At 48.4% G+C, this 22,967-nt stretch overlaps 1 protein-coding gene across 3 annotated transcripts in view; it reads right to left on the bottom strand.

Annotated features, from left to right (window-relative positions):
• The window catches only part of LOC139761617 (uncharacterized), a 152,861-nt gene that overhangs the window by 74,460 nt on the left and 55,434 nt on the right, over positions 1-22,967 (bottom strand). For all 3 annotated transcript variants that reach the window (XM_071685876.1, XM_071685878.1, XM_071685877.1), the window contains exons 2-3: positions 20,801-20,890; positions 1,030-2,893 (exon numbers count right to left, since the gene is read on the bottom strand). In XM_071685876.1, coding sequence (XP_071541977.1) covers positions 1,030-2,331 — 1,302 coding nt within the window. In that variant the 5' untranslated portion in view covers positions 2,332-2,893; positions 20,801-20,890. The remainder of the gene's footprint in view (positions 1-1,029; positions 2,894-20,800; positions 20,891-22,967) is intronic.

Below are 22,967 nucleotides of genomic sequence, written 5' to 3'. Positions count from 1 at the left end.
GCATGGCTGATATGGGAGACACGTGAGTATATAGGAGCCATGTGAGCTGTATGGGAGCATAGATGGTATGGGAGTCATGTGAGTATATGGGAGCCATGTGAGTGTATGGGAGTATGGCGGGTATGGGAGGCACATGAGTGTATGGGACCTATGTGAATACAATGGAGCCATGTGAGTGTACGTGAGCATAGTGGGTGTGGGAGATGCTACAAGCAATAGAGGTTTGTAGCTGTGGGAAGAACACGAGTGTGGGAGGACTGTGTGGTGGGGTGTGTGTTGGTGCGGCAGTAGTGTGGGAGGACGGTGTGGTGGGGTGTGTGTTGGTGCGGCAGAAGTGTGGGAGGACTGTGTGGTGGGGTGTGTGTTGGTGCAGCAGCTATACTGGGTATTTCCGGTGTATGTCGCTGGCCCGGGCTCCAGTCCTGGACCGGGCAGTCGGCTCACAGCCAACCCAGCTGTTCATCCTCATCTGGAGGCTTGTGTGTAAAATTGGTAACTGGCATTAGCTAAGGTTTATATATACATCATGCTTGTTCGCTGTCTGGTGAACATGGAAGATGTGAGTTTGGGAGATAAGTGAATGTGGGGGAAAATGCGTGGGTGTAGGCATGTGAGTGTGGTGGGGAGAGGGGAGAGGACTGAGTGTGTGACAGAGAACAAGGGTGGGAGATGTGTAGGAAGCAAGATGGAAATGTATAAGTCTGCGGATAAGAGTGTAGGTGTCTGGGAGAGCCGTGGGTGTTAGGGACGAATGGAGGTGTTGGGGGACTGAGTGTGTTCGAGAGGACAGAGGGTGATGGGGAGTAGCGCGGGTGCTGGAGAGGACTGAAAGTGTTGGGCCGAAATAAGGGTGTTGGGGAGGAATGTAGGTACTGAGAAGAACTGCGGGCGAGAGAGGGAAAGAAGGTGTTGGGGGAAGGATATAGGTTATGGGAGGGAGTGTGGGGTAATGGGAAGGAGTGTGGGGTGATCGGGAGGAGTGTGGGGTGATTGTGGGACAGTATAGGAGGCGGGACACACAACACGTACCTTGTCTACGGTGCCATTGATGAGTGGGGAGGATGGTCCGTCCCGGTCAGCTGGGGACTCTATGTGGGTCTTGCTGGAAGCGGCGCGGCTTGGGGAGTCCACATGACTCCTGGAGGGGGACTCCTTGTGCACCTGGGCAGGGGCGTCCAGGTGGGTCGTCGAGGAGGACGAGTCTGTGCGATGACGGGCGGGCGAGTCTACACGGTTCCTGGAGGGTGAATCGACGCGGAAGATGGGGGAGTCGGTTCTCTCATTCCGGGAGGAGGAGTTGGTCCTGCTGCGGACCTTAGGGGCAGGTGAGGACTGGACGGCTGCCGTGACAGTCTCGACGCTGCCGTCGCTTCCATCTTCCTCGTCGTCCTGCCGCTTGACGCCGTTGGTCACGTTGTGGTTAGCGTCGTACTTGCGGCACAGCTCGGTCACCGACGGCCTCCTCTCCACGCTGCTGCTGGCGTTGTCTTCGCTTCCATCGCGGGCGTCTCTCGAAGTAACCTCCGGCGAGCTCTTCCTGATGGAGGAACGAGAGGGGATGTCTGAGGAGTAGGAGCCGGCGGCACGGCGACGGGATGTGCTGGAGTCGCGACTTGTCAGGTAGCTTCGGTCGCGACTTGATCCGATGTCCCGTATACTGGAGAGGCCGCCTTCCCGAGTCGAGGAGGTCCCGCTTTCCCTACCCGCCAGCAGACCTCCGCTCTCCCGGGCCGAACTGCGCGTCTCGAAGGCACGAATCCGGTCGGTGATGCGCACTTTTTCCGTCTCTCCATTCTGGTTGGAGGAGTCATCCTGACTGGCCTTGTCCTTCTCGCGGGACTCCCAACGGTAGCTGCTGCCGTAGGACGATGACGACGAACTGCCGAAGTGGCCGGTGTCGACGCCGTTTCCATTTACCGCGTCGACGGAGCGGTCGCGTGACGAGAGACGTGACCCGTAGCCGGAGTCCCTCGACGAGGACGTCTCTCTATTAATGATGTCACGCCCGTAGCGTGAACTGTACCGGGACGTCGTGGACGTCTCAATATGAGAATCTGAGCTTAACCTCGAGTAGGACGGTCTAACGGGCGACTGACGTAAGCTACGACTACTACGGTAGGAATCGGAGACCGAGGAGTAAGCTGGTCGAGGCGGGAGTGAGTACTTGCTGCTGTAGGCACTGGTGTAGCTGCTGCCATAGCTGCTGGTGTAGGAGCGGTCCAGGGAGGTGGTGCGTCCCAGGTATGAAGACGAGGACGGACTTCGGTACGAGTAGGAAGTGTAGGATGGGTACCTGGTACCCACGGCGGGCGAGGAGGGCGGCACGGGCATGGTTCCTACAGCATCACCTGCACAACACACACGGTCACGGAGGAGAAGCCGCCACCACCACCCGCAGGTATTATCCCCGTCCTCCTGCTACTTCTGCTGCTGCTGCTGTTGCTGCTAAGAACACTATATCGTCCGGGGCGCAGCACACCGATGGCGGGGGCACAGCACCGCGAATATCAACACTGTGGCACTTGCTTCAACACACTCGCCCACTTGCGCGGCCACCACCGCCGGACCGCTGCCGGGGCGGCCCTCCGATGTCACGTGACCTGCCGGGTCAGCGGCTGGTCAGAGGGCAGCAGTCAGGCTACTGTCCGCGGGCCGCAGGTCATCCGTGAGCTGCTCCTTGTTAAATCCATCTTCCAAGGACAAGCGGCGAGTAATTGATGAGGGCGGGTGTGGCGCAGCACTGGTGGTGGCGGCCGCGGAGGAGGAGGAGGAGGTAAGTGGGGCAGTGGGGGTGTGGTAGTGGCACCAGGAGCGGGACACGCACCCTGCCAACGCTATATTTAGTGGAGCGGCCGCCGCGCGCCGCCGCCCAGTCACTCTACACCCTGCCAGCCTGTAACAAAACCAAACAACACATCGTTACACACCTCAACACGCACACGCACACATAAGGCATTTAAAAGGATCACAAGAGAGAGTTATGGTACGCACCTGAGGTCACCAGAGGAGTCTGTAAGACAAGATACGGTGAGCGTGTGTGGGACATCACGTATTACACGGGGAAGGCTAGATAGCGACGGACCAAACCCACCCGCCTTAGGTACACCTTTATCTTCAGGTTAGTCCTCCCCACATCCCCTTCCTCTGCCCTAGATGATGAGGCCAGTAAAATCATATCTCTTACTACACTGCTTACACTACATCAGCCATACCTAAGCCTGAGTGTGAGGAGGTTCCCACACACACACACACACACACACACACACACAGTACTCATCTGCATTCACAGTGAGTACTGAGGTGATTCCCTCACCTTCACTGCCTCACTGTACTTACAATAGGTATGAGTTGGTTCCCTCACCCTCACTGCCTCACTCTACTTACAATAGGTATGAGTTGGTTACCTTACTTTTACACAGTATCCCACTATACTTACACTTGATATGAGGAGACTTCCTCACCCTCACACATAGTACCTCACTCGACGTACACTGGGCATGAGGAGGCTTCCTCACCCTCACACAGGACCCCACTCTACTCACACTGAGTATGAGGTGGACCTTTCACCCTAAAACACCACAATCTGCCAACTCAACTAATGCACCTCATTTCTACCGACAGTGTTGCAATCTTCATCCAGTGGAGGTGTGTGTGTGTGTGTGTGTGTGTGTGTGTGTGTGTGTGTGTGTGTAACACTGGCCTCCCTCATTGAGACCAGATGAATCTCAGGGGAACAAAGGGAGGAGGATGATGATGAAGGCTGGCGGAGGTCAGACAAAAGTCATTCACGGTCAACAGAGGTCAAACAGCTTGAAAGAAGAGGTCAAAAGAAAACCGGCAGGAAAATTAAGTCATATGCATCACCACATAACTTCTGAGTTTATATATGTACAGAATTACTTAATGAGACAAATAAGGGACCATTTACAATTAACAATATCTTCACGAGCGTACAGACAGTACACTGGAGGAAGGCCGAGGGCGGATCATGGGCTGTAAAAATACTCGTACAAAATTGAATTTCAATTCAAACCTTCCCAACCTCTTTGTTAATCACCATTTTCTTTGTATCCTTTTGGGGAAGGAAGCGAGGTTAGGGGTCAGGAGAAAGTCTGACCTCCGTACGCTTATGTGATCCGTTGATGACTGAGACAAGCCCCTGGATATTCGTACGTTTATAAACAAGATAAATCACTTGTAAATAATACTCCTTCATCCCTTGCGCACGAAGGTACGACCCTCGACCATAATGGGGCGATCCTTGAATGCGCGACGGTACGACCTTTGGATACGACGGCCGAGGCTGTGACCTGACCCTTAATGATAAGATCAACTGCTAAGTCCATCACATCTCAAGGTCGTACCGTCGCGCTCAAAAATGGTCGTCCCATCGTGCTCAGGGGGTCGTACCTTTGCACTTAAGGAATGGAACCGCCCTACTTGTGGGTCGTACCCTCGTGCTGAGCCAAGGGTCGTGTCGTCGTGCTCAATAGGGAAAACGATAAACATGTCTGACCCAGTGCGACCCGTAACACATTGACGACAGCGTTCCAGGTCAACCCTGGGCCGGTTACGAGACAGTGACCCGATCGTCCGAGAACCACTGACGGTGAGAGCAAGTAGGAGGTGATACTGTCCTCATTACGGAGGTCACACCGGATCACACAGGACCATCCGTGATTGCCCTTATTATGATTCACCCTCAGCACCACCCTGCTTTCCAGGTCCCCTTCATAATGAGTAGCCCTCATTCATGGGGCTACATCATGGGTCACCCTCCTCCCAGTCACAGTGCCCGGCTCAAGTGAGTTGCGGCTCTACCTCATGGCCTTCCTCCCTCATGTTACTCCTCGTTCGTCGTCCTCAGTCCCTCCACTTCAAGGAGGTCTTGGACCTCATCCTTCACCATAATACGCAAGATTTCCATCACGTTTTCCATCAATATTGTCTCCTCTCATAAGAAAAACCCCAACAAAAAGCAGCATTTCATTACATCAGAAAATACGTCTGGTCATAAAAACTTGTATAATCATATGAATATAAATCACACCCACACGTTTCACCTCCATGAATAAATATTAACATCAAGAGATCTGAAATAACATTCGCGTCCTTTTTTTTTCGTATACTAAACAAGATTGATTAGGTATAACGTTATGCGTGTTGATGAGGTACTCACGGACGAGAGAAGGGGCAGGGAGTCGCCCCAAACATAGACCAATATCACCCATTACCGATCATTTCAACGAACTCCCCGAAAATACCCGCAAGACCATCTGATTTGCGCAGACGAGCTGTGGGTGTATGAATGCCACAGCGGAATCATAGGGAGAGTTTTACACTCGTGTTGCCCCGTCTCAACTTTGTATATACACCACATATATATATATATATATATATATATATATATATATATATATATATATATATATATATATATATATATATATATATAACTTCCAGGTAGACGACCCACGTAACCCCATCCAAACCCCACAATCACACGCTATAAATCCAGCAGTTCCGAGTAGATCTCTAGGCGATGCATCAGGCTAAACATAAATTAAGGCCGACCATCAAGGTCCTCACGAGGTGTGTCATAAATCTATCTTCATCCCTCGCCCAAGGGTGTCACAAAGCTATCTCCACAATATGGGTGTCAAGTGCCAGTGTCGTCTTGACACAGGAAGTGGCCGGGGGCCTGGCGCCTCAGCTGATGATGCCAAGGTCATCCGCCAATGACGGTGCCAATCATTATCATCATCACGCTGTTATATAAAATAATATCATCATCATCATCATCATCATCATTATCATCATAATATGAAAAGGAAAAGGGATATCATGAACCAAACAAAACATATTATACATCATAACTTTACATATACTTTTCTTTCTCGATGATGTGATCATTACAAGAAAGTGCACTTGGAACTTATCATGTTTCGTTTCCCGTGAACAAAAAAAGGATATATATATATATATATATATATATATATATATATATATATATATATATATATATATATATATATATACACAAGCAGCAGCCTTCTTATCCAAAGCGCCCAAGTTAGGGCTCTGTCCACACTTGGGCCCCCACTTCCCTAAAGATGTGCCCTCAACTTCCCATAAGACTGGCTGGCACTTCTTAAAGATGTTTTCTGTTAAAGTCTTCTTGCATTTCCTTTTGTTCCATCACTCGACTCACTCTAGCGACTTTTGCAAAACATTTCAAATATTCTTCCCTTGCAGTCAATGTCTGATGCTGGAGCTATAAATGGTAAGTGAAACTAACACCTTCAACAGACATGGTTCTTTGGGTTACACTTTGACTTTTCTGTGTTTGACACTATTGAATCGTTCCTCGCATTCTCTCTTTACTGTCTTGTCTTCCTACTCTCTCTTGCTAAATACTGTGGTTTGACTTTCAAAGGCCTGAGCAAAGTAAAAAAAAAAAAAAGAGAAAATAAGCGTATCCAATCTCATTTATTGCACTCTCATAAACGTCGTTGTAATGAGCTAATAACTGAGGCTGTGTACTTTCCCCCGGCACAGATCCATGATGCCAATCGTTTTCTGTGATTGTTGTTGATAACATGTTCCACTAAGCGTTCTTTTATTACTACTTTCAAGACTTTTATTACGTGTGAAGTCAAGCTAACTGACCTTCACTTCTCTGTTCTCAAGTCTACATCCACTTCTCGGTATTGGTGTTACATGTACCGATTTAATGATATCTACATATTCAATATATCACCTAACTTTAGCATTATCAAAAAATTCATATATATCAGTACGATTTCAAGAACACAATGCCATTAGAAACAGGTCCACCTAATAAATTTATGTACATCCGTTTAATCTTAGGAACGCAATGCCATCAACATCCATCATTAAACAAATTTCCCATAAATCTTTATTTCCTGTCCATAATAAAAATTCGACCTCGACTAATAATGGCTACGCTTCCTTCATACGAAAAGACTCGCCAGAAAGATAGACGAAGGAGCTCCAAGCTTTCGACTGATATTCTAAGTTATTATCATGGATCGTTGATAATGACTTGGAATTACAGTCGAAAGCTTGGAGCTTTAGGGTTCTTTTTCTTCTGGCGATTCTTCTCATATTATCATCATTATCATCGGCAGAACCGGACGCTTCGGGCCCTCATTTGCTAGCTCCTACGTAGGGTCAGAAATGATATCAAACTCAAGTCGCATGCAGATGCTAACTAGCTAGCTACTGACCACTGAACTCGGACATAAACTGAGCAGAGCTCCTATAAAAAGGGAGAACGGCAGAATGACACTCTTCTATGGTATAACTACTCACCCACGTTGTGTTTTCTTCTTATACCTCCCATGTTGCCGGAACAATCTTACCGCTCACTAATAACATATTTTCCTGCAAATTTATCATCCAGAAGCTAGCAATTTCTATCCTGCTGTGGAAATGGATGAGCCATTGGCAACTGTGTATGTAATTTGGTCTTCGTGCGTCTGACCATTTCCCCGGAGTGTCTAGATTTGGGACAGACAAGACCGGCAATTTATAGCACAGATCATTATTATGATAACTATTGTTCTGATCATTAATAATATATCATCATCACTATTACTATCTTTATTATCATTATCATTATTATTATTATCATTACTATTATCATAATTATAATTGTTATCATTTTTATCATTATGATTATCATTATTACTATCATTATTCTACCCCAGGACCACTTCTCCATAGGCTTCTATCACATTGAAAATAACGCTACAATCAGTAGCAGGGAAAAGATTGACTCTTTTAGAAATACAAGATCTTCGGCGAATTTGGAATCCGCTGATACAACAATGCCAAGGGTGACTTGCAAGACACGCTGTATCCACAAGCAGGTAGAGTCCGGTAACGCCCACATATTGTTCCACCAGCGTATGTGAATCACAACAAGAACTGATCATCTAAGTGTGAGTTTATGATTAAGAATAATGCTCGTAATTACCAGATGATTGGAGTAAAGATCTCGAGGGAATTTAAAAAAAAAAAAATCTGTCAATTCTTAGAAAAAGTAGGAAAGAAAATTGCACGGATATTTTTCTTTGCAAGAACTGAGAAATGCTCAGAGGCTTGAGTCCTTCATCTTCTTACCACTGTATGTAATTCATACCCTAGTGGGTGAGGGAGTGATCGTGACCACAGTGAATTACTAGAGTTGACGATCCAAATTCGACTGCAGAGGCAAACTCTACCAAGAATCAGTGTATTCCTAAGGTCCTATAATGCTTCCCCTCATGAGTGAGGTGGAACACGGAAGACAAGGTGTGTGTGTGTGTGTGTGTGTGGGTAAAGTGTATTGGAAGGACGGTGTGGAGAGCCACCGAGGTCCGACCCCCATCCATAAGATTGTGGAGAGGCGAGTTCACACACACACACACACACACACACACACCACCGACACTTCGTCAGTCATAAGTTTATTTACGGCCACCTCGACTATCGTGAGCCGGCAATGTACACAGTTTGCCGAGCAACGAGGTTCTCCATCAGCAAGAGTCACTGCCTTCTTAACCGATGACACAACGTAGCCACTTCCTCCTCACCAGCGTAGGACGGCAAGCTCAGTAGAGGCTTCAAATTTTCATATATGACAAAACGGAGCTGTGAATCTCACTCGTGTGGAAGCTGCGTCTCGGAAGGACAATGAAGAACAGCAGGAACTAGGCTTTGATCACCGTGTATGTTTCCTATAGACCTGTCTACATCTAGGCCTCGGCTGGTGCTACAGCAGAAGGCTGTTCCGGAGAGGTAAGACCCAGTGTTTACATGCAGTGTTGAGCGCCCCCTGAGCGGCGGCGGGTCGGCCATGTGTGAGCTAAAAATTCGGCCCAGTTTTTTTTCCTGTGGGTGGCCGGCGGGTGCGACGCGGCTCACACAAGGATGGCTCTGTCAGCGTCCGCCCTCCCTCGTCAAGGATTCGAGAAGTCACTCTCTGTTTTAATCATTTCGTTATACATGTGTTAAACCTTTCCATCATCGGCGTTCCATTTCGCTCGTGGACAAGTTAAACAATAGTTAGTGACTGTTCCTCTGATCCAAGTCATTAACTCTCATTTTTTGAGCTGAGGTTTGTGTATCAACGAACCACTGTCTCCCAGGGGTTAACCTACGAAAGCTGATACGTCGAATTCATAGCAGTAGGGCAAGACTTGTCACCTGGGGCTACCCACTTCCCATCTCACTGGTGAGGAGGACGACTGTGATCCAGTTTCTTATATTCTTTCATTCAATCTGGCTCTTAGGGGGAGTGTGGGGAGGAAAGGAAAGTGTTTGACAAGAGGAAGGGACGCTGAATAAGCAGTTGGAGAGAGACTGTACAGATGTATAATGGTCTTACTGAAGTGTGTAGTTGGTTTGCTGGATACGTATTATTAGTGCCATAGTTCTATAGCCCTTGGAGACTGGGCGTGAGTGTGTATATGTGTGTATTGGTGTTGCTTGTCGAGTCAGGAAGGAAATTAGGTAAGAAGTATTCACTGTGCACATCGGTGGATGACTGGAGCTTCTTTAGGTGATTTAAGGCTCCGTGGGAGTTAGGTGTGTGCCATGTTAATGCTACCGTCCAGGTCCTGCATGTGTCTAAGGTTTGTCTATCTTGTAGTCTCTGCCACAACTTTTTCCGTTGCTTTCCTTAACCTCGTCCTAAATGATTTTAATCATCAGTCGCTGATGTTCTTCTCTTTGGTGTATACTGCAGTGGGTAATTTTTCACCAGCGACCAATCGTCGAGCCTTATATGCCCTTCGCAGCTACAGCATGCGTGATCTGGAGGCGAGGCGCGTGGGCACTGGGGAGTAGGTCAATATGGAAAGGGTCATAGTTATTAGCAAGTGTAATCTTTACCTCTCCCGTAGGAGGACGCCAGAGTTCCTACAGGATAGTGACGCCTGCTGTGCCTTATGTGGTTCTATCATGTGTGTGTGTTCTGTTACCAGCTGACCTCCATCACCACCACCACCACCACCAACACTGATGACCGTTGGAGACGACGCCTGTGATCCATGACTCCCTCCACCACCAACACTAATGATGGTTGGTGGTCACGCCTGTGACCCGTGGCACCCCTAGCTCCCTCCATCACCAACAGTGATGACAGTTGGAGGAGACGCCTGTGATCCACGGCTCCCTCCACCACCAACACTGACGTCTGAGGGGGGGGGGGGGGGGTAACGACGCCTGTGAGTCATGACGGAGGGACGGGGGTACAGACAGACACAGAGAGGGGGGGAAGAAGAGGGGGGGGGGGGGGGCGCCGCCACAACAGGAAGACACCGACGTACAAAAGACAGTAATCGATACCGGTCCGGGACTGGTCCTTCCGCGGCGCTCCACACACTGACCTGACCTTGACCTCCACTCCCGGCCCCTTCATCACCCCTTGTGGTTCCTACTGTTTCCTCCACCACCCTAGTGGCTCCTCCTGGTCCCTCCATCACCCTAGTGGCTCCTCCTGGTCCCTCCATCACCCTAGTGGCTCCTTCTGGTCCCTCCATCACCCTAGTGGCTCCTCCTGGTCCCTCCATCTCCCTAGTGGCCCCTTCTGGTTCCTTCAACATCCAAAGTGATTTCTCCCAGAGGATTCCACCTGGTTCCTCCAACCTCCCAGAGGATTCCACCTGGTTCCTCCAACCTCCCAGAGGATTCCACCTGGTTCCTCCAACCTCCCAGAGGATTCCACCTGGTTCCTCCAACCTCCCAGAGGATTCCACCTGGTTCCTCCAACCTCCCAGAGGATTCCACCTGGTTCCTCCAACCTCCCAGAGGATTCCACCTGGTTTCTCTACCCTCTCTACACGTGGGGGTGGGGGTGGGGAGTTCCTGGTTCCTTGATCTTCTCTCATGGTTAACTGATCTGCTTTTGTCGTGTTCCCTGACCTACTGTCCCTCTCCCGTCCTGTCCAGTCTCTGACGCATCTCCGTGGATGCTCGACCAGTCCTTGACTCATCCCCTTAGCTGTTCGACCAGTCCTTGACTTGTCCCCGCAGCAGTTCGACCATTCATTGACTTATCCCCGTAGCTGTTCGACCAGTTCTTGACCCATCCTCCTAGCTGTTCTACCAGTCCCTGACTCATCCCCGCAGCAGTTCGACCAGTCCTTGACTCATCCCTCTGGCTCATCGCTCAATCCTCCTCAGTCACAACCCTAATATGTCTTCACTATACACGTGAGCCATCCTCACGATTCCCTGACCTATCCGTTAAGGTGGATTGAACCGTTCTTTTAGGATGACATCAATTAACTGCCTATTTGTCGTATTTACAAAATACCTTTGATTACGTTACTCGCCAAATGCGGACCTAGCAGGAATACTACCCTCAAGTAAATCGTTCAACCTATCGCGTCCTTAAGGCCTACCCAGGAATGTGATTGGGGAGAGAAACGGTGTCACCAATCAGATACTTAGAAGGGTGTTTCCAATCTGATTAGACGGGTGCTTCCAATCAGATGGCTCTGGCTTCAATGAAGGACAAAAATCAGAGTTCAGGGGTGCCATGTAAACACAGAGATATCACGGAGAGGAGGGGGTTCGTAAAGAGGGGGGGGGTCTGTTAACAACTTAGAACCCCTCCTGAATGCGCCTCCTTAATTCCTAGGCAGGGAGGAGCCAGCTGCAACAGCGTCGGGTGTGTGGTGAGGAGCGGGAGGCCCTGGGCGGCCCGGGTCAACACGGCCGCCTTATCAGCTGTCGCCACCGCCACCGCCACCAGCTCTCCTCCGCCCCCCCCCCCCCCTCTCCTCCAACCCCCAAATCCCTTCCCTGGCCCACCCCCCTCCTCTTCCCTCCTCCTCCTCCTCCTCCTCCGACCCCCCAGCCTCACCGACACACGCACCCATGCACTTACCGGCAGCCGCCAAGCTACCAGGTCACCTTCACTCCCTCCTTGACCCGACTCTTCATGCTACCAGGTCACGTCCACCGTCAGTCCTCCCTCACACTATATACACCACCAGTTTATGCACACCTGTCTACCCTCCCTCACACTATACACACTACCAAGTCATGTACACCTGTCTACCCTCCCTCACACAATACACACTACCAAGTCATGTACACCTGTCTGCCCTCCCTCACAATACACACTACCAGGTCATGTAAACCTGTTTACCCTCCCTCACACTATACACACTACCAGGTCATGTACACCTGTTTACCCTCCCTCACACTATACACACTACCAGGTCATGTCCTCTATCCGCTCGTCTACTGGCACAACTCGCCGCCTTCACTAACTGAGCCAAGACAAACAGATCAGCAAGAAGTGCGGCAATTTCAGCGTATGACGTACGATGGACAGAAAAGCTGCCGTGGCCTCCATTCCACTGCACACCATTACGACGACACATCCACCATCATACATTGCATCAACTGGAAACACCAAAAAATCTTCACCAATACCGTCTACATCCGCCGGAGACTCGAAATACGCAATTACATTTTCCAAATCAATTTATAGGGACAAAAAATTGGGGTTTCTCGTGATGTTTTTGATTACCCTCTTCAACATCTACATCTAAATCATGTTATCAAACTCGTCTTTAACCCACTTTGATGGAGTTGGATTCCATGACAGGACACCGCACATCATCGACAATGATCAGTTAGCATAACATACATGACTGATGCTACTGATGGTCGGAGGAGATGGGTGGCATATGGGGATATGTTACTCCCCCTAGCACGTCTCAATACAAGGCGTGAGGAGGTGCACGTCACATCACTACCGCCGGACACACACACACACACACACGACCTCAGTGGTCCACGGGTCCAGGGACTAACCCTAAGTTCCTCCTGAATCTATAAAATGTAGGTCATCCACCCCACGTCACCCCATGATGGCAGACTGTGACGTGGAGAGACCCCTAATACCTACCAACTAACCCTCCAATCACAAAAGAGGTCCCTGATCACCAACATCTGGCATGATCCTCCTGTCTTGTCCTACTGACGCGTCTCTCTGTGGTACTGAGCCGTCGAGGTCTGTCGTCAACTGGTCCTAGTTACGGGTGGCAGACCCAGCTTGGTGACCCCGCGGGACGCCCCACGTGAGGGAGTGGAATGTGGTGGTCCCTGACACCGCTGAATGAAGAAGAATTAAATGGAAACACGAAACTGTTTCGCAAATGCCACCTTTTGGGGTTAGTTCAACGGAATGGCAGGTTCGTTTCATAATTCTTCGCTGTATCGGAAGATAATACAGCCCAATCTTTCGGCATCTTTTGTGTTAGCAACGGATCTTTATTATAGACGATACACAAGTTGTAGCGATCTACAATGGTTGTAGGAGTTGTAGTTATAAGCACCACGTCACCACAAAGAAGGGGAAATTACGTGTCTGTTCTCGACCAACTCTGACACAGTGAGTGAAGCAGTGAACTCATGTGGGATTATGGGGATTATGGTTGAATTGGATGGATGATTTGGCGAGGGAGTGGCAGTGGAGGGCCACGGTACTCGGGAGGTGTGGGTGGCATGAGTACTTACTCATGAGATCTATGAGCGCCATAATTAACCCCCTGGACTACAACGGTACGATCCCCAACACGAAAGGGTACGACCCGAGGGTATCATACCCTTAGACCTTAAGGCTCAGGTCAAGGGCCGTCGTCGAGCCATGATACCCAAAGGGTCGTACCGTCGTCCTTAAAGACAGTACGTCGTTCTACACTTGGGTAGGAGTAGCGTCGTGGCGAAGGGGGTTAACACTCGTCCGAGGATGAGTGGAATGCGTGCGTTCAGCCTTCAGGTTTTTACATGCCAACTCATGCTTTCCACACAAGGACGTCCCTTAATATACGAGACAAAGACGAAGCAAAAATAAAATGTTGTGAATGATCCGTTTCATGTGACAGATACTGTGCTTGAGTCATGCATGACCTACCATGGTAACACTGGGTTCCATGACATCATACTGTGCTTGAGTCATGCATGACCTACCATGGTAACACTGGGTTCTATACAGAATCACTCGATAATACCATGCAAAATCAACGCTAAAATGTTCATGCTTTAAGGACTGGATGCGTGTGAGAAAGGTTCAAAATCTTATCCTTAAGGACTGGATGCCTGTGAGACACGAGAGGAATAACCAAACTTCAAGAGAGAAAAGTTGAGTGAGGAGATGAATGATATTTACGGTTGTCAAAAAAAAAAAAAAACGAGGTTGAAAAGTGCAGGGTAGAACACCAAGAGTAACAGCAGACAACACTTGTAGCTATGGAAACAGGATAGAAAGTATATTAATTCTGGTGCCATCTGTGTGTGTGTGTGTGTGTGTGTGTGTGTGTGTGTGTGTGTGTGTGTGCAGACGTCGTCAACAAAGTGCATCATAAAACACTCGGATGTGGGCAGAAAAATAATATACTCGTCACACAATTCGTAAATCTATGCAAATGACTAGGTTGTACAGCGGCCACTACCCACCACCTTCCTCAGAACGGTGTTCACGGATAACGGGACAGAAAGGAATGTTTACAAATCCCAGACATGTTGTCATTCACAACTTCTGATGCTTACAATACTTGCGTCAATATAAGTATAAGCAGCCGTATGATAATAACAATAGTAGTAGTAGTAGTAGTGGTAGTAGTAGTAGTATTAGTAGTAGTAGTAGTAATAACAACAATAATTCATGTGAGAAACTGCAGAAGCTGGTGACTGAGTTTGGTAAAGTGTGTGGAAGAAGAAAGTTAAGAGTAAATGGGAATAAGAGCAAGGTTATTAGGTACAGTAGGGGTGAGGGTCAAGTCAATTGGGAGGTGAGTTTGAATGGAGAAAAACTGGAGGAAGTGAAGTGTTTTAGATATCTGGGAGTGGATCTGGCAGCGGATGGAACCATGGAAGCGGAAGTGGATCATAGGGTGGGGGAGGGGGCGAAAATTTTGGGAGCCTTGAAAAATGTGTGGAAGTCGAGAACATTATCTCGGAAAGCAAAAATGGGTATGTTTGAAGGAATAGTGGTTCCAACAATGTTGTATGGTTGCGAGGCGTGGGCTATGGATAGAGATGTGCGCAGGAGGATGGATGTGCTGGAAATGAGATGTTTGAGGACAATGTGTGGTGTGAGGTGGTTTGATCGAGTAAGTAACGTAAGGGTAAGAGAGATGTGTGGAAATAAAAAGAGCGTGGTTGAGAGAGCAGAAGAGGGTGTTTTGAAATGGTTTGGGCACATGGAGAGAATGAGTGAGGAAAGATTGACCAAGAGGATATATGTGTCGGAGGTGGAGGGAACGAGGAGAAGAGGGAGACCAAATTGGAGGTGGAAAGATGGAGTGAAAAAGATTTTGTGTGATCGGGGCCTGAACATGCAGGAGGGTGAAAGGAGGGCAAGGAATAGAGTGAATTGGAGCCATGTGGTATACAGGGGTTGACGTGCTGTCAGTGGATTGAATCAAGGCATGTGAAGCGTCTGGGGTAAACCATGGAAAGCTGTGTAGGTATGTATATTTGCGTGTGTGGACGTGTGTATGTACATGTGTATGGGGGGGGGGGGGTTGGGCCATTTCTTTCGTCTGTTTCCTTGCGCTACCTCGCAAACGCGGGAGACAGCGACAAAGTATAAAAAAAAAAAAAAAAAAAAAAAAAAAAAAAAATAATAATAATAATAATAATAATAATATTAATAATAACAATAATAAATAACAACAATGAAAATAATCGAGTTTATTTGTTTGCATATGCAGCCAAAAGCTGAAAATACTGACGCTCACAAGTAAAACACATAAAACAAGGAGATTCTTGGAATCTAATAGTAAGGTAGGGTGTGACACAGACAGTCTTTACAAGGGTATGAAATATCTTTTAGAATGTTTACAGTGTCTGAGATAAGGCTGATCATGTGACAGTATGAGGACGGACGGGTTCGAGGCGAGCGTGGTGCCGAACGGCAACTTGGGGACGAGGGATCTCTTTGGGTGGCAGGAGGTGACAGTTGCGGGTGTGATGCAGCAGCTTCTTCCGGAATTTCTGTGCCTATAAAGTCATGTACACAGCACAGTCGTCTACTATAAGGGTGCATTACGAAAGCGTATCAGGCGTATCACCTACGCGTAGCTTAGGACATTTGTTTCCAGATAATACAAATAAACAAACGGGTTTTTTTAAAGTCAAAGCTCCGATTTCGTTTCAGGAAGGCGGGGATCCTTCATATCCATAAACATGGCTCGTAAAATGCTTGGCCACAAGTTGCACTTCAAGTATTTGCATTACCTTCACATTCTTCTTTTTTTTTTCTGTTGGTAAGGTCACACGGCCGTTGACGTGACCTTCAGCTGAAGACCCAGGTTGGGGAACGGGGGGGTCTTCATCGAGGCGTCCACTTTACCTGACTGTCCTCCGCCACCCACACCCCCACTCGTCCCACCGAGCCACACCCTTCACATCACCTGAGGTAGATGGCCAGGTGGTGGTGCCGGTGACCTTGCTAGGTGAGGCACCACACTCTCCCTCTCTGGTGAGGACGTGCCCGCCCAGTACAGCCAGCCAGCCAGCAGCCCGCTGGGCCACACCCGCCCTCCAGCTCACTTTCACCAGGTCACCACCGCCTCCGCCACCGTCGTGCCCAACATCTCTCCACTCCCCTCCTTCGCCCTTCTCTTACCGCTGTACTCACAACACGAGACGAAAATCACATGCATTTCTGTAAGTTCAGACACATAAACACAAGCGGAAATATAAGACAATATAACAGGAACGCTAGGCGAGGCCCTACGAGTATAAACCCCCACTCCCTATATGCACAAAATAGGTAAATAACACACCACATACATTTCCTTACGTGAATGAATGAAAGCACGATCTTCATTGTTTTTTCTCTATTCTTTCAGTAGGAAAGATGGAAGTGGATGCTTCGAGGAGAGAATTACTGAATCAAAAATTATCAGAAAAACTCCCGGAAGCCAGAGGATGCGAGCGGCCCAAGTGTTACTGAGTGGGAGGCTAAAGGCTTCCTGCTCCTGCTGCGGTTATGTCTCCGTGGCAGGTCCTTGCCCTGCACCAGTCTAAGAAACCGTTCATTCTAGTGATAAGGCCGACCTAGAAAGGTGTATGAACGGGGAGGAAGAAGGATCCAGAGCCGTATATGGTCTAACCACCCCTCACCCCTTTTTTTTACGAGTCTCACCACGTCGGCAGGGGATCAGAGTGTATATCTGAATCAAACAGTTGCATCAACCCGCGAAATTATGCAGCTCCAATAGGTACATGAGACTGGTTCACTGAAGCAGGACCACGGGTTCACTGAAGCAGTACCACTGGTTCACTGAAGCAGGATCAAGGCTTCACTAAAGCACTACAAGGGGTTCAGTTGAATCCCAAAGTGTGTAGTGATGAACTGCTCCTACCTGGATTCATCTTCAGCTCTTTGAGTTCCTGTCTATCGTGAGAGAGGGAGAAAAGTCTGTCACTCTTTCTGGAGATGAGGAGGAGGAAGAGGAGGAGGAGAAGTGTGAGTGTGTCGCCAGGATAAGGCTAATGAACCAGTCTGTGCACCACGTCAAACGTTCTGAATGGCCTCTGTCCAGTGCAACATCAATTCGTGCAGCCTCGACCCCTTGCATTTCTCATATGTTCTCCCAAACAAAAGTGAAATCAGCAGCGACTTAATAGTCTTCAAACAATGCTGGACACATTCAGCTATCATTACGAATACCGAACCTGTACCACAGAGGTGAAAGTACGCTGATTGGTTATTCCACTCATGTGCACCTCAGCCGAAACGTCATCATGTGGCGCGTGCCTCATACCCGTCCACACACTACTGATGCACAGTGCTGCTGGTCTGGTCATGCACACACTGCAGCAGGCATAGCATATATATATATATATATATATATATATATATATATATATATATATATATATATATATATATATATATATATATAATCGATTGTTCTTCATTGTGATAATATCATTCACTTGTTCTTGCGTTTTTTTGGGGGGGACCTTTTAATTCATTCACATGAGTGCCTCTCTTCACACGAATGAAGGCATTAGTTCATTCGTGTTGTCTTGTGGTGAAATACAGGTCGTTCTGCCAATGTCCATATCTCTCCCCCGAGTTGCTCTTACCGTATCATATGACAAGCGAGCTGTGTCTGGGCCTCCTCTGTACGCAAAAGTTCAGTTCCTTCTCTACGCTACGTGACTGTAATCAAACATACCAAGATATCAGCATTCAGTACATCGTCTGGCCTTATCAAATACAACCGTACATAGAAATAAAATGTATCTGTTGTGTACCGCAGTTGTTCTTCGCATGTCTAACCTGAGGTAGGGCTGGTTAATGCTGCAGCAGACATCAGATTGATGACATGTTAAGAGCCAATGTTCCCTTCCTTCCCCGGTATGCACACATCACTTGAGTAATCTCCTGATCGCCAAGAAATCGAATTCCTACCTGCACTTCTCTCTCTCTCTCTCTCTCTCTCTCTCTCTCTCTCTCTCTCTCTCTCTCTCTCTCTCTCTCTCTCTCTCAATAGGAGGTGGGTAGTTACAGACCTTATATAGAGGTGACGGTGCTACCCGCCTGGGTATCGGGTGGGTTAGCTACGGTTACACGGTACACCAGCACTTCAGTGGCTATTGAACATCACTCCTTTAGCCCATATAGCCATCTTTTCGATCTGCTAATGAGTAATGAGGAGGACTGGGCGGAGGAGGGAGATCCGTGGCCTCAGACCTACGCCCACCTCACCACCGACCTGCACTTTCACTTCCCCGCCTCACTCCCTCCCTTCCTTTTCCCCACCTCACTCCTCCCTCACTCTCAGCTACACTCAGTCGACACTCCTTCACCAAACTACCACAGGGACAATCAACCCAATTTTCTTTCTTTAAATCAAAATTTTCTTCTCTTGAATTATTCCCACTTTATTTTCTGACGTCCAAGAAGGATTTCATAACCAGGAGCTCAAGATTGGACGGACTATATTATAAATTGGAAATACGAGAAACGCTCCTTGAATCGGCTTGAGACATTACCCACCCCTGTCACAACACACGCCACCTCTGTAACCCACCCCTGCCACAACACACGCCACCTCTGTAACCCACCCCTGCCACAACACATGCCACCTCTGTAACCCACCCCTGCCACAACACACGCCACCTCTGTAACCCACCCCTTCCACAACACACGCCACCTCTGTAACCCACCCCTTCCACAACACACGCCACCTCTGTAACCCATCCCTTCCACAACACACGCCACCTCTGTAATCTTGACCTTCGTGGAAGAATTGATAAAGGTATTTTCTGTTCGTCATCGTCAACCGGTTATGATCCACGTCAGGTCTTTTGTGAATCGCTCTACACGTAATTCAAGCCAACTCACACCGCCATCTTATTCGCCTATAATCTTAGAAAATTGGTACGCTTATAATCACAATTCTCTTCCACAAATAATCAATCACTCTCAGTGTTACCGTACTTGTTATCAGCAAGACTATCATGGAAATTAAATCAAATGAAAATATCTTATTGATAAGGAGTCAAGCGGATGTTTTCTGCATAATAATGTGTGTGTGTGTGTGTGTGTGTGTGTGTGTGTGTGTGTGTGTGGTTACCTATTTACGATTGGCTAACTTCAACCTTGCATTTTTACACACACATTTTAAACTCTTTTCAGTAAGATGGTACGAGCCTTGAGCACGAAGGTACGACCCTTGAGCACAAAGGTACGACCCTTGAGGACGATTTACGGCCCTTGAGTGTGACGACCAGGTCTATGACCTGATCATTAAGGGCAAGGTCAAAGGCCAGGCCATCATACCGAAGTGTCGTGCAGTCGTGTTCAAGGTGTCAAAATTCTGACACTTTCTCGACGTGTTCCATGCCTCTGCACGTTCTAATCTTCAACCCCCAGACCTCGAAGAGTTCTACTCTTCGTGTCCTATTCCACCATGCGTTCTACTCCTGTCTACAACAATTCATGTACTTAAGCGAGGAGACCCCTCCCCCCCCAGCTCCTGCCTGGATGGAGCATACAGCTGAAGAACCTCCTAGGACCTCTCCTTGTCCTATTACGTGAAGGCTCTGCTTCGCTTCTCGACTCTCCTTATTCAGATCTCCCTCATGCCTCACCCTCCCACCTTCCCTCACTTCCCTCCTCACCCCACCACCATCAACAACACTTCCAAACACACGCAGGAAAATTCTACTGGAGGTGGGAGACCCAAGAGCGTAGAACTCCCTCCCCGTACTGCACACGGAGGTAGTGACACACACGTAATGACATGGGCACGGCATTTTGACACCATCCATACTCCAAAATGCCAAAGGAACCCATAAATTCATGAAATCCCAGACTCATTACATAGTACATCTATAGACAGATAGACTGAGATAGATATACATAGATATACGGACAGGTAGAAAAGGGAGAAGTAGACTGATATATAAACAGACAGGAAAATTTACAGATGCGTAGAAACACAGACATAGATAGACAGATAGATAAATAGATACAAAGGGACAGACAGAGACACACATGAACAGATAGACTGGGAGACAAACAGACATACGTATAACATACAAAATTATCAATTCATGCATCTGAAAACAAAACGAAATACTGATCATTCAAACACCAGGAATAAACACATTTAACCCCTGTGGTTTCACGACTGGTAGTGTTGGGTGGGGGAGGTTTCGTCCCAACTGTCTGTTTGAGTCTGCACTTAGCATAATTCTGTACCCTCAAGTTACATGCTTATTACGAGAGTTGACTTTCCCTCACCTTAGGCACGGCGTGTTTCTGAAGGGAGCAGGTCAAAGGTCAAGTTCACGGGGTGAAGCTGGCGGGGTCAGGGCGGCGTTTAGTTAGCACCTGGAAAGAGTCATTTACATCCATAAATACTGGTTCATGACATCAGAGGTCACGGGTCATCAATTACACCAACTGGTAGTTAAAGAGGTAAGAGTTTATCTATGCTAATTACCCAAGGTGTTAATCATACTGTTGTGACACACACACACACACACACACACACACACACACACACACACACACACACACAGAAGGTGAGTCAGTATAGATGAAATAGTTAACGTAAGTAAAAAAAAAAGAGGGATGCGGTGAAGGTGAGCTGGGGAACGAAGGTGATGGTGAGGGAGGGCTGGCGAAGATGAGGCGGTCCAAATGGTGTGCTGTGGCGGTGAGGCAGTGAAGGTGAAACGGTCGAGGGGAACTGAAATGTGAGGCAGCGAAAGTGATGCAGAGTAAGAGAGGCAGTGAATGTGAGCAAGAAGGTGACGCAGTACAGGAGGGGCAGTGGATGTGATGCAGCGAAAATGACGCAGTACAAGAGAGGCACTGAACACACGGCATCAGTGAGGCACTGATAATGACATGATGATGAGGCAAATCTACCAGGGCAACAGAAGCGCTGATAGTGATGCACTGAGACTATGACCCAACAGAAACGGGAAAGTGATAACCGAAGATGAAGCAACACACCGACACAAGTAAGGTGCCGAAAGTGACACACGTACAACGAAAGCGAAGCAGTGCAAGTGAGGCAGGGTGAGTGTGACCACGACGAAGGTTGAGGGAGCGAAGATAACACACAACCCCCCCCAGGCAAGGTGAGGCACCAAGTGAGGATTAAGATACCCCGTCGGCCGAGCAAGGCTGTAGTGGCATCGCCCCTCTCTCCCCCCTTCTTCCCCACCTCCCCAAGACGCCGAAACCCCCCCTCCTCCCCCCCTCCACGACACAATGGTCCATAATGAACATTCCGAGGAGGAGGAGGAGGAGGAGGAGGAGGAGGAGGAGGAGGGAAGGCGGGGGTTTAGCCAGCCTTCCTGCGGAACGACACAAAATCTTGATCCACCTTCCCCTCCCTCACCACCTCCCCCCCCCAGCAATTAACGCATTACCAACCGTAATTAAAGAGTGGATGACAATTAATCGGTGGAGGACTCTCTCTCTCTCTCTCTCTCTCTCTCTCTCTCTCTCTCTCTCTCTCTCTCTCTCTCTCTCGATCTACAGGCTGTCTTATGACAAACAGAACTGCGAACAGATTGATCCCACGTCTCTGCTCCCCAAGAATTAGGCAGAGAGAGAGAGAGAGAGAGAGAGAGAGAGAGAGAGAGAGAGAGAGAGAGAGAGAGAGAGAGAGAGAGAGAGAGATAGAGAGAGAGACTACCTGCCAATCCTTTCTGAGGCGATGAAATCGAAAATACTTCTGCCACCTTAACAAATGATGGAATAATACATGACAGACGTCCACAGAGGGACGGGGCTACTCCACCAGCCAGCCAGCCAGCCACTGGAGCCTCGCATGACACCCGCCGCAGTCATGACCCTGCGACGTGCTGGGGAGGGAGCAGTTCGGGCCCTAGCCAACCTCGCTCCCCTTCTCTATGGTGAAGGCCGAGGGGAGGGTGGGTGTGTGTGTGTGTGGGTACGAGGAGGAGGAGGAGGAGGAGGAGGAGGAAGAGGAGGAGGGGGGGAGATTATATCTTGTTCTTTATGGCTGCCTCTGTGCAGGGGAAGGAACCACGAAGAGGGGCTTTGTCCAGAGGGACTGCGCAGCAACAAGAACACCAACACTGGATGAAAGAGAACTCTCTCTCTCTCTCTCTCTCTCTCTCTCTCTCTCTCTCTCTCTCTCTCTCTCTCTCTATCTATCTATCTATCTATCTATCTATCTATCTATCTATAGTTAGTCTCCCGGTCTTCATCTTACCCATGGACGAAGCCTCATCTTATCGACTCGTACCCACCAACACCATATACAAGAATGTCTCTCTATTTTACTCATGGTGGGCAGTTTTACTCACGGGGGGTAAACTTATTCATGGCGGGTAAACTTACTCATGGTGAGTAAACTTACTCATGGTGAGTAAATTTACTCATGGTGGGTAAACTTACTCACGGTGGGTAAACTTACTCATGGTGG

Source organism: Panulirus ornatus, chromosome 41 (assembly GCF_036320965.1).
Source record: "Panulirus ornatus isolate Po-2019 chromosome 41, ASM3632096v1, whole genome shotgun sequence".
Lineage (NCBI taxonomy): Eukaryota > Metazoa > Arthropoda > Malacostraca > Decapoda > Palinuridae > Panulirus > Panulirus ornatus.
The sequence above is the reverse complement of the archived record's forward strand: the minus strand, read 5'-3'. Positions and strand labels throughout refer to the sequence as shown.